Below are 12,685 nucleotides of genomic sequence, written 5' to 3'. Positions count from 1 at the left end.
ACAAAATCAGATGGCAAACTTGCAGTACTCTCAGTTTAATAAAGGAAAGAATATTTTCGCATATGGAACCTTGTTTTTTAGCTGTCGCTCTTTGAGTTTGCTGTGACCAAATTTTCAAATAAAGGGGGATTTGAACTGAGTTAGAAGCTTCTTAACATAAGCACAAAGTTGGGTTTAACGTAGCAACAGAGCCACAGAATTATCCACAATTACCTGACACCTACCTGCCCCTTCTGTGCGCACCAGAGCCCAGCCCCAGTGTGGCTGCTGGCCCCTGTCCTGCATCCCCAGTCCCCTCCCTCATGGCTACTGCCTTCCATGCCTAAAGCTAGTGTCCCCCGCCCCATCAGCATGCAACCCAGCTCCCGCCTCTAGGCTCCCAGTGGGCAAGGCCGCCGAACGTCTCCTCCCCCAGCTCCCTCCTCAGGGGTGGCCAGGCAGGTGCACAGCCGTGGGGCCCTGGTTGCAGGAGCAGCTGCACGGCCTCAGCTTCTCCACAGCCCCAGCCTTCCCGCGTGGCTGGACAGCTGCTCAGCCCCGGCCGGCCTGGCAGCTGCACCGCAGCGCATGGGGCGGGGCGAGGGCGGCGATTCCCTCGCCTGTCAGCCGCGCCTAGGAAGGTGACTGCAGCGCCCCTCCCCCTCCAGTGCTGTGTCCCAGCCGCTCTCAAACTGGGGGGTCAGGCTTGCCTGACACGTGCTGAGCCGCGGGGCTGCCGCTGAAGTCTGACGGCTTCGCTGCCCGGAGCGGCTGGAGTAACGGTGCGGTGGGAGAGCTGAACCCCATCGACCCGACCCAGAGCTGTAATGGAAACCGCTTCCAGCCTGGGGGGCCCTCCCCCCAGCGGAGGGGGAGGGGCAACCGGCTCGGCCGGGGTGCAGGCGACGGGTGTGAAACGAGGGAACCCGAAGTGGATGGGCACGACCCCGCGGCTAAGGCCCCGCCCCCCGCCGAGGGGGAGGGGCTACCGGCCCCGGGGGACAGCGGAGAAGAAAAGCAGTGCCGGGGTGCAGGTGACAGGTGTCAAACGAGGGAACCAGAGACACCCCGCCCCCAGCTCCGGCAGTTCCGAGCCATGTTCCAGCGAGGGGCCGCCGGGCGGGCAATGCGCACGTGGGGGGGGCGGATGGCGCGGCACGTGGGCTACCAGGGGAAGCAGCGGCGCCGCTGCAGGGCCCGCTTTAAAATCGAGTCGCGCTCGCGCGCCGGCCGCAAGGGGGGCGTCAGCGCTGCAGCCAGGCACGGCCCCGAGCCCGGCAGCGCCGCCGCTCGCCCGGCACAGGGCTAGTGCTGCCGCAGGCGCCGGGCGCCACGTGACTCCAGATCCGGCTGTGGCGGAGGCTTCGCCCGGCGGCTGCATGGGTCCGGCGCCTCGGTGTCAGCGCGCCGCGCCGGGCGCCAGGGCCGGGGCGTGCGCCATGGACCTGTCGGCGGCGTACTGGGCCGGGGGCCGGAGGCTGGGGCCCAGGTGAGCGGGCGGCGCGGCGCTTCGGGGGCATCTCTGGCTGGGGCGGCGGTGCGGGGTCAGGGTCGCAAGGGCGAGGTGGGACCCCCCGCTGCTGCCCCGGCCACGCGGGTCTCTCACCGCTCGGCTTTCACCTCCGTGCCGGGCCCTGGGGGCAGCCCCGGGTCGTGTCCTGCTGAAGCTTGGCGGCCCCCCAGCTGGGAAGTGAAGCCTGGACGGGAAGCTTTGAAAGGCGACTTGTAACTCGTGCAGCTTCTCGCACCTAAGGTGTCCGTGGTGATGCGCACAAGGGGATTCATTTGGGGTGGTGGAGGATGCTTTACTTGGCATTTTGAGGTGCACTGGGCCTGGCTTTTCTCACTTGCAGTGATGTGACCTGGGAGTAACTTCACTGATAGTCCACGGAGTTAGAACTGGGTAAGAGATCAGAATCAAGACCTCACTGTAGGTGACTTGGGCCTGGGTTCCATGCTCATAAATAACTCTGTGTTCTCCAAGGCATCTGAAATTTGCTTAGGTGGGGACAGAAAGTTGGGGAAAAGGAAGGGGTTTTTAATGGTGTAAGAATTGTTGGTCAGCAGGGGCAGCAACCATCACAAAAAGAAAACAGGTATATTTTCAATGACATGTTAGATTTCATCCCTTAAACAATGTATTGCTGTTTCCTTCCACATACTGCATGCATCCCTCCATGCTCATCCCCATGCCTCTTCCCCCAGGCTGTATAAAATTGCTGCCAGATTTAGCTCAAAGCTTCAGCTTGTTTGGGGCTGAAACCGGCCAGTACTGGGTTAATACTTATTTGGGGGTTGGTGGAAACTGTTGGTTTCCTCTGACACTGGACACTAGAGTTGTCTTTCGATGTGATAATTTCAGTCATGAGATGGGTGGCAACCTCTGTGTGTGTGTGTGTCGCTAATGCTAAACCACAGAGACTTTTGGATCCCGTAGCTCCCCTTCCATGGGGTTGTTTATAGTAAAACAAACTAGCAGTCACATAGCACTTTAAAGACTAACAAAATAAAGTATTAGGTGATGAGCTTTTGTGGGACAGACCCACTTGAGATCAGTAGCATTTCCAGTACCAACTGTCTGTCCCACGAAAGCTCATCACCTAATAACTTATTTTCTTAGTCTTTAAAGTGCTGTATGACTGTTTTGTTCTGTTAAAATGCAGACTAACACAGTTACCTCTCTGTTGTTGTTCATAGTAGTTCAGTTTATATTTAGAGTCAAATGTACTGAGAGAAGATTAAAGCAAACACGTTGTTTTAATTAAATCTCAAGAGGCTTCTGTTTTGTGCTGATGAAACAAATTGCAGTAAGTTTAGGCCCCAATCCTCCTCAAGATTTGTCATGCTGTTTTTAAAACTTCCAGTTAACTTTTTTTTTTAAAAAAAGTTTGAATGTGCCTTGGGTTCTGCAGCACCATTACAGACCCTATTACAATTGTGTCTGAAAACCACGCTTGACCTGCCAAGGGTGGCCTGACTGCCACAGTTGACACTGCAACAGTTCTATCCACACTGACCTTCTCTACCTAGTAACATGTTATATACAAACACCCCTGAGAAAAGTTGAGTTATTTGATATAACAGCAGTGGGTCTTTGTTTTGTGGGGTTTTTTTTGGTGCCAGTACTTGCTGGTACTGAGTACTGGCACCTCAGCAGCCTCAGCCCTGGGGTTGGTTGGGAGTGGAGCTGGCTGTCTACCTGCTCCTCCTATTTTTTAAAACGGAAAAAAGCTCTATGTTACAGTGACTGTGACTGAGAGGCCTTCGTAGATCAGGACAAAGAGGGACTAGCTGCATTTAATCAAAGTTAACTTACACTGAATGTGATTTACCTCCTGCTTTGTTAACCTGTCAGTCATCGATGCTTCACCTCTCTGTGTGTCAATTTCTGCGTATGGTGCTTTGCGATTTGCTGATGAAACGTACTGTGCAAGTGCAAGGTTGCATTGCTGTTGTTATGGTTAGCAGCCGTAGTCGGTTAGCTTAGTTAGCTAGCTTAGTTAGGTTAGTTAGCTTCTCTAAGTTCTTTGTATTTGAATGTGAGGCAATTTTGGAATATGGACAAATCCATTTGTGCTACGTTGACCCATGGTGGCGGGGGTGTGTGTGCGCCAATTAAAGTCACTAAGCACATAACTTCTTAGCATGGCCTTATTTAATAAAACAGGACAAACATGCTGAAGCATATGGCTAGAAAAGAGGAGACTTGAGTTTTATTTTTGATTGAACTACCTGGGAGATTTGGGTGAAATCTGTGTCTAGATGTGACCTTGTTTTTTTGGCCGTATTAAAATTCATGCTGTTCAGATGAGACCACTGTAGCAAGCAGTTGAGGCCCGTGTCAATGTCTGACCTGTCCCCATCACTGTTTATCCCTCCAAGTTTCATGTAGTATATAAACTTCACCAGTGAGGATTTAACGTTATTGCTAAAATAATTGATACAGATGTTGAGTAACTTGGGCCAAGAATAGGGATCTCTCTGGTACTCCACTGGAAGCACTTTCTTCACTATTTTCTACATAGTGATCATTTATTTTATCTGTCGTCATGCAGGACTAAGTCAAATGACTTACAGAAGTCTTAAGTCAGTCACATCAACATGGCTATTTTTATGAATCAAATTTGCAGTCTTAAACTGTTTATTTAGTACTTGCATGCTTAACTGTCTTCGCAATATTTTACCTTTGTCATTTCCCTTTTTAAATATTGGTAGGAGTTTAGGTTTTTCCAGTTCTTATTTTCTCAGTTCTTCAATACTGATTTTAAAAAATAATATTCATGGTTCATAGAGCTCTATGACCATTTCTTTTAATGCTCTTTGAGTGCTGGTTACACAGTAGTGAACGTTTAAAAACATGTAATAGTGGCTGTGGTGTAATATCTTCCCTAGTGTTTCACCAGCACTGTCAAAGAAGTATTCATATTTCTCTCTTTCAAAAAGAGAATGAAATTTTGTATTCATCAAGATAGACAATTTTGCCATCTTTATCTGGTAATGGATCTATGCCATTGGTAGGATTTCGTATGTTCCTGTTATATTCAAACACTTCTTCGTTTTCCTTAACCTAACAAATAAGCAGTTAGGAAATGTAGGCAACCAATAAAGATAAAGCTGTAGTATCAGTTAGGTTGATGGAAAGGGCTACAAAAGAGTGAAATTGCTATTATTAACTTGTTTTTTTTTTTAATGATTGGGTAATGTAAAACAAAACAGCCCTTCTCCCACTTTCCAAATAGTATGTCCTGATGTTTTAAAGAAATAGTAATTTAAATAAACCTTGTTGATATTTGTCCGACTAGACACATTGTGCTGTCAAATGCACAAGGGATACAAACTGGGGAAAAAAAACAAACCTTTTTGCTAATTACTATAGCTGAAAGCAATCTTTGTTGTTAGTAACAACATTAGGTATACACTTTTCAGGCAGAAATTTATTTTCATGGCAATATCCCTTTAATCCATTTCTTAACATGGTTAAAACTAGTCCAGTTTGGCACCTTATTTTTCTGAAGGAAACTTTAAAATTATTTTTTTTCTGATTCCTCCTTCCATTTTTCTTTTTTTTCCTGAAGCTCACTTGACATCTTTATAGTCTCAGAAGGGTGGTTGTGTTAGTCTGTAGCTTTACAAATAACAAGCAGCACTGTAGCACTTTGGAGACTAACAAACTTACTAGGTCATGAGCTTTTGTGGTTAACACTTACTTCCCCAGATAATGGGAGGAGGCAACAAGAATTCAGGGTTTAAATAGCGGGAGAGGGAAGGGAAGGCAGGAGAGGGCAGAAAAAAGGGTTACCTGTCATTGATAGGACCGACTAATTAATCTAGTGAAGTAGGATGTGTCCTATTCCTGCAGATATTAGAGGTGGGGAAATTGCCCTTGTAACTCATAGGATAATTGAGATCTCTATTAAGGCCTAGTATAAATGCATCAGATTGGCAAATGAAGTCCAATTCAGATGTTTCCCTCCGTAATCTTGTGGTAAAAATCTTTTGTAGAAGAATGACTGCTTTTATATTCATTATTGAATGTCCAGGGAGGTTAAAGTGTTCCGTTATGGGTTTATGCATATTCCAGTTCCTGATGTCGGATTTATGTCCATTCATCCTTTGGTGCAGAGACTGTCCAGTTTGTTCAATGTACATGGCAGAGGGGCATTGTTGGCACATGATGACACACATCACATTAGTGGATGTGCAGGTCTATGAGCCCCTGATTGTATGGCTGATGTTGTTAGGTCCTGTATTGGTGTTGCTTGTATAGATATGTGGACATAGTTGGCAGCACGGTTTATTTCAGGGATAGGTTCCTGGGTTAATATTTCTGTGGTATGGTGTGTGGTTATTGGTGAGTATTTTTTGAGGTTGGGCAGCTGCCTGTAGGAGAGGGATGACCTGTCACTCAAAGCCTGTGAGGGTGAGGGATTGTGTAGGTTGTCAGTGATGTGCTGGAGAGGTTTAAGATGGGGGCTATAGCTAATGACAAGTGGTGTTTTGTTAATTTCTTGTTGGGCCTATCATGAAGTAGGTGATGACTGGGTGCTTCTCTGGCTCTGTCAACGTTTCTTTACTTCTCTAGCTGGTTAATTAAGTTTTAAGCAGGCTTGATAAAGATATTATAGTTTTTGTTTTGTCTCCATTGGTGGGATTGGAGCAGCTTTGGTTGTATCTTAGGGCTGGGATGTAGACAATGAACTGTGTGATGTGTCTTTAATGGAAGCTGGACGCATGTGGGTAAGAATAGTCATCAGAGGGTTGCTGGTATAGGGCAATGTGTGTGTGACTTCTTGTTCAAAATTGTCCAGGCTGAGGTTGATGGTGGAGTGGAAATTGTAGAAATCCCTTTTTGGGTCTCTGTAACTCTATTGGGCATAACTCTAGCCGCCAAAGTTCTGTCTAATTGTTTTCCTTCCTTCTGTGGATTTTTTCAGCCATGTCCAGAATACATTTTTATGTGCACTAAGGCATGTGTGATGGTGCAGCACCACTAGAAATACAAACCCTAACTTTGGACACCTCTGCTTTGAGCGGCATTTGAGTCTCTCCTGAGCAGCTGCAGTAGCGCACAGTTCACAGGGAACAGTAGTTCACACCTCCTTTTTTAAAATAGAACCATAAAAGCTGTCACTGTGTAGTAAACCTAACCTTTGGGCTTCAGTGATAAAAATCTGTTTTTACTTGCTTACCTGGGAGTGGTACTGTACTGCAGTTCTGGTCTTGAAAATTACTTATATGCTCTCTGGCTCTGAGAACAGGGCTGATTCTGCAGATCACATGAGCTTTATGGGAGTATACTTTATACAACATACAATACAATATAGAATTAAAAAACTGTAAGTACACTATACATTTCATGGAGACCAGGTCAAACAAAGATTAGGTATGCATGATTAAAAAATGCTTAAGAGTTTTCATATGTAATGGGAGAAAGAGACTGTTGCTTTTTTGTAGTCCCTTTCAAATGTAACTGTCTTTAATTTGAAAACAAAATTGTTCAAGTTGAGTACAGATCTTCAAGTCTTGACCAGAAAGTTAGCACTTGCTTCATTTGAAATAAAAGGTGGGAAAGTTTGAGAAGAGAAGTTTCTGAACTTTTCACTCTACATCTGTTTTCACAAGTGAAGTGAATGTGCCACTAACCAAAATATCTTATGTTCGTTTGTGCTTAAAAAAAATTTATGCTTTGGTTTGTTTGAAGATGGTTGATTTTACAGTGAATTTAACGCTTGTAATAAGTGCCTGACTGGTGGGCCTCTTTTATTTTTTTAAATGAAATGTAAAGGAAGTGAAAGTGTGTGGGTTTTCCCATTCTGCTTTGTCAGTGTGCTTCGAACACTAAACTTTTGGTCTCTAAATAGTTTTATGTAGGGTTGTAAGCTTTAAAAAGTGTGGATTATGTAAATAATACTTCAAAATATTTAGATTTATTGAATAGAAACACTTCCTAATCTGTATAGTGAATACAAAGGCCTTTCGTTGCGTGGAGGTGTTTTTGAAAAATGTTCATTTTAAACACTGTGTGGAGATGTGCAGTTGAGCTAGCATAATGTGGAGAAATAAAATGGATTATTACACTGTAATATGAGAACCTCTCTTCCATTTTACTAATTTAAAAACTTCATTCTGGTTTGCATAAATCTCTAAGCCAAACAGATGTGTGAGATGAATCTGTAATATACAGAAAGTTTCTTCCAAGATATTCTGCAGGTTTCTAATTAACCTATTTTGTTTATGGCAGACATATGATGGCTCAGCCAGATTCAGATCTAGAAGAGGATGCTCTAAAGGAAGACTTAAAATTTTACTTTATGAACCCATGTGAAAAATACAGAGCCAGACGTCAAATCCCATGGAAATTGGGTTTGCAGATTCTAAAGATAGTTATGGTTACCACGCAGGTAATGGATATAATTTTTTAAAAATATATTCTGACAAAATAAGATATATGTAGGTGGAGCAACAAAATTAATGGTCTCGGGGTATTGTTTCCCTTGGTTAATCTTTACTTATCTAAACTTCTGGGGGAAAAAATCCAAGATCAGAGGTCAGGAGATAACTCGCTTAAAATTTAAGAGTGATGGGGTGGGTGTTGTGGGAGGAAATACTATAAACTAAACTCCTAAATTTTCTTTGCTCACCACCTTGGTGCTGACTGGAGCAATTTCAGTGACAGATTAACAGTGAAATAGAAGATCAAACACTGCCAACAATATTTGTTTCAAAGCCTGTTTTCCCCTAAATGAAATACCTGATTGTGTATCATATGGTTCTGAATTACTGTGTCATTGGAATGCTGTGGCATACACTTCACACCTTTTAGTTCTCCACTACACGTAATCTACCCATTGTCTCAAGAGACCAAGGTACTGTTGTTTATCACCAGAGTCCAATCCAGCAATTACAGAGTCTGTTACTAATGTAACCAGCAAATCTGAATGTTTGGTATGTGTTTGCAAATGCTCTTTGGATTGTCAGGAGCAGATTGTTGGCTGAGCAGTTAAAATCCTGAGCCACTCTCTCCCCAGTGATGGATTACAGACAATGCATTAATTTGTATAAAGACAAATCAGCTATTTGTTTGGATCTCTAAAATACAGGAATCTGAAGGATGAGATTTAACCAAGTGTCGTTATAGCTCTGAAATATACGGTGAGATGCAGGGGGCAATGTTTGTAGTTAACAAACCTGCCAGAATCAAGCAACATCCCCAGCTATTATCTCTCAATAACATCTTCCAGAACCTTTCTAGCCAAAGCAGGTGACCTCAGCCTTTCTTCCAAAAACAAAAAGCAAACAAATGCTCAACGTTTGCTAACATCAGTGCAGGAGTGGCAGCAGAAGAAACACTAATGTAGACAGAGCTCCAGGCAATGGTTGGTTCCAAGTACTGTGCTGTCCAAATAACACTGACTACAATACTTCCAGTAACTGAAGTCCTGATTTCATTAGTGCTCCTGTAATTACTAAGGAAGCTTTGCTGCTGTAGAGAACAGCGGGTAGGACTTCTTCCCCACTCACCTTACCCAAAGACTTGTGTGAGCACAGCCATGATTTATACCAATTCCATCGTGTTTCTTTGAGAATATTGTAACAAGCTATGAGGTAACTTTGTCTTCCTTTGTCTACCTAATCCATCCCATGCTCTGTGCCAACCCTCCAAGTCTGTCATAGTCCACAAGCATGGTGCCTGGGCTGGTGATTAAACTCTGGATTGCTGTGCTTGCTCTCCCAGTCTCTCCTGTGTTTGGTCTCTGGGTTGGGCCAGGCCCTCGTGCCTGTGGCAGGAGAGATGCAGTACTGTTTTCTTTCTGGGGCTGCCAACCAACTCTGGTACCTGGGCTTCTGAGTATCATTCAGTGGTGGAGTAGAGTGGCTGTCATGTCAGATCCATGTTCAGCAGCTGATGGAGTAGCCAGAGTGAGGCGGCAACAGAATTACCAAAGAGAAATGCAGTGCTGCTTATAGCAAGCATGTGGGCAGGTTCAAATGAGCATCCTTGAGTTTTGGAATGAGGACACCTCTCATGGGGTGATTTTGGTGTACTTCATTCTTATTCTTACAGGATTACCCCTGTTAGCTAGCTAGCTAGTTCAGAAAATACTCAGTTTCAGCATGTTAAATAATTGATATGGCTTCTTTCATATGGTAAGGTGAGGTCAATTTTTCTTTTCACTGTTGAGTTGCAGGAGTGGCTTCTGTCCAAGTGTATTAGGGTTTTAGTATTTACAAGTATGTTAGTGCAAATTTGTGATTCCACATGTCCCCAAAACAAGACCATAAATTGCCTGAGGACTTACATTAACAGCTTTGCAATCCAAAGATCACTTAACTAGAACTGCTAAATTGCCTGAAGAATCTTGCAAACTTTTTGGTGGGAATTCAACACTTGTTATAAAGGCCATGAGGCAGTGATGGCCTAGAAATCCCCTGTTTTGATCATCCTGGCTGCAACCTCCCACATTATAGTTCACTGTGACTATCATTGTTTTGTGTGCTCTTTAGTCCACCCAGTTATGAATAATTTTGTTTCATTCTGGTGCAGTGCTCAGCAGCAGACGAACTAGAGCTGTCTGCCAGCTCAGGAAGACAGCCTCTTTAATGTAGTTCTGTCTTCAAGCTTGTCCTCCTTTTTTTCCTTCAGTGAAAGGTTAGATTGTGGCAACAGTGGCAAATATGATGTATTTGGACCCATCTAATGTGTAAGTTTTTTTCCAAGCTCTGGTTTTGTCTTTGCTCTGTGCTTTTTCGGAGTTTTCAATTGCCTTATTTTGCTCTTTTTTATGCCAAAACATGTGGAGTAAACCACTTACATTTTTCTTAAGGAAATTGTTTTTAAAAGGGGTTTTAAAGTTTTTGATAGTCAGGAAACTGGCTCAGTGAAAATGGCAAATTTGATCAATAAACTTCTCCGTGTGCATGCAGATTTGTATCTACTTACTTTACAAACAGTTTTCCAATATTGTTCTCTAAGTGCTCTGAATTGCTATGGATTAGTGGACTGGATTCTATTCAGTCTCCATCATCATCATCAACAACAACACTGATTTAAATTCTAGTTACAAAAACCTTATTACTGGTGATGTGATGGAACACAGCTTGCCATTCAAATCTTAGAGTGAGCTGTCCATTAGAAAAATCTAAGTCACTTTCATACAGAATTGCTTGTGATAAATTTGAAAACACGTTGTTTTTAGTCAGTGTGATTTATTGGAATTGTACTTTTAATCGTCAAAGCTCTTCAAATTCAAAGTAATTCCTTAGATTTGAATGACTTGCCTTCCACTCAAGGAGAACAAGATGGCTATGTCTACCCTATAGCAATCTTTCGAAAGCAGCTCTTCTGGAAGAGATCCTCCAGAAGATCGTCTTTTGGAAGAACATGTCCACACGCACAAAAAAGTGGATGGAAATCCTGCCCTTCTCTTTTGAAAGAATGGGGCAGGAAATGCTGTAGATGGGGTCACATGGCTGCAAAGCCTTTCCAGGAGCCTCGTCCAGCTGTCCCGCTTTAAGACCCCTCCCAAACATCCTTTCCCTGCACACCCTGCTGAGGCCTGCTGAGCTGATCACATCAGAGCGGACCAGCTGCACGGACCACAAGCCCCCTGCAGAGGCCAGTGGACCCCCAGCAGCTCCCTGACGTGGACTCTCAACACCATGGTCAGCCTGATGGCCACAGTGGTCATGGCCACTCTCCACCTCCTTCGCAGGGTGACACTACCCCCCACTGGGGTTGTGCAGGCCTTCTCCCCGGGGACTCAGCTGCACCCTCCCCGGGTGCTCTGGTGCCTATGTAGCCATCCCAGCGGCTCCAAGTGGTGGGACCAACTTGTCATGGGTGAGCGGGATGGTGTCTGCTGGCTGCAGACCTTCAGGATCACCAAGCAGACATTTCTGGAGCTCTGCAGCTGGCTTGCTCCTTCCCTCTGACACCTGTGTGTGGCCCGCCCTCCCCCTCAAGAAGCAGGTCTCCATCGTGGTATGGAAACTGGCTGCCCCGGATGGCTACTTTCCATAGGACACCAATTTGGGGTGGGCAAGGCAACCATCAGGGCTGTCCTCATGGAGGTAAGGCATGCTTGGGTCAGCCCGCCACAAGGAAGGGGGAGGGGACTCCCAGGCAAGGGAGACCCTCAGGAACTGAGGGCAGAGGAGGAGGGGGCCAGACGCAACCTGCCACGCACCCACAAGTGCATGTACTCTCCATCCCATGCAGGTCATTAAGACTATCAATGCCATGCTGTTCCAGAGGGTCATCTGCACTGGGGACCTGGATGTGGCCATTGCAGGGTTTGCCATACTCAGATTCCCCAACTCTTCGGCATTTTGGATGGGACCCATATTGCCAACCATGCTCCGGACCACAGCATGGGCTGGTTCATAAATTGGAAGGGCTACCACTCTGTAATGCTGCAGGCCCTGGTGGACTATAATGAATGATTTATGGGTATCTGCATGGGCTGGTCAGGCTGGGCCCACGATGCCCACATATTCCAGAACTCCAGCCTCTGCCGGAGGATGAATGAGGGAATCTACATCCCCCAGAGGGAGCTCCTCGTCGGGGAAGTCACCATGCTGCTGGGCTTGGTGGTGGACATGGTGTATCCCCTGCAGCCCTGGCTCATGCGGTCTTACACTGGCCATGCAGACCTCCCCCAGGAGCTGTTGAACAGCCGACTCACCCAGGCCCGCAACACAGTGGAGTGCACATTTGGGTGCCTGAAGGGCCATTTCAGGTGCCTCCTCACATGTCTGCAGGTTGGCCTGCACAATGTGCATCAGGTGGTGGTGGCATGCGGTGCTCTCCACAGTGTGGTGGAGAGTTGGGGCAAGGCCTTTATCCGGGGTGGGCGGCTGAGGCCAGCCCTGGCTGTGAACAGCTCGCTGCTGCCCAGAGTCACCAGGCTCACAGGGATAGGGTATGAATCTGGGAGGCCCTCTATGAGATGTTCATCCATGGGCCCCAGTGACCTCCCTCAGGTCCCTCCCACCTATCTACCCTTCACCACTTCCCCCCCCAGGGCAAAGGATACAGGGGTGGGGGAAAAATAAACTGTTAATAAACAATGTGAACTGTGTGAAGAGTACAGACAGTGCACATAACTATGTGTAGTGGGGACCAGGGGTAGTAACTATATATGTTGTGGGGGCTTGGGACATGGGTTGGGGGGATCTGACCTTGGGTGGATGGGGCCTTAGTCCA

The 12,685-nt window shown here is 45.9% G+C and overlaps 1 protein-coding gene across 1 annotated transcript in view; it reads left to right on the top strand.

Moving 5' to 3' along the window:
* Positions 1 to 1,253: 1,253 nt before the first annotated feature.
* Positions 1,254 to 12,685, top strand: part of MCOLN2 (mucolipin TRP cation channel 2) — a 44,650-nt gene continuing 33,218 nt past the window's right edge. The window contains exons 1-2 of the mRNA XM_075002596.1: positions 1,254 to 1,468; positions 7,721 to 7,880. Coding sequence (XP_074858697.1) covers positions 1,359 to 1,468; positions 7,721 to 7,880 — 270 coding nt within the window. The 5' untranslated portion in view covers positions 1,254 to 1,358. The remainder of the gene's footprint in view (positions 1,469 to 7,720; positions 7,881 to 12,685) is intronic.

Source organism: Carettochelys insculpta, chromosome 9, assembly GCF_033958435.1.
Source record: "Carettochelys insculpta isolate YL-2023 chromosome 9, ASM3395843v1, whole genome shotgun sequence".
Classification (NCBI taxonomy): Eukaryota; Metazoa; Chordata; order Testudines; family Carettochelyidae; genus Carettochelys; species Carettochelys insculpta.
Note: the sequence above shows the minus strand (reverse complement) of the source record. Positions and strands in the feature narration are given on the sequence as shown.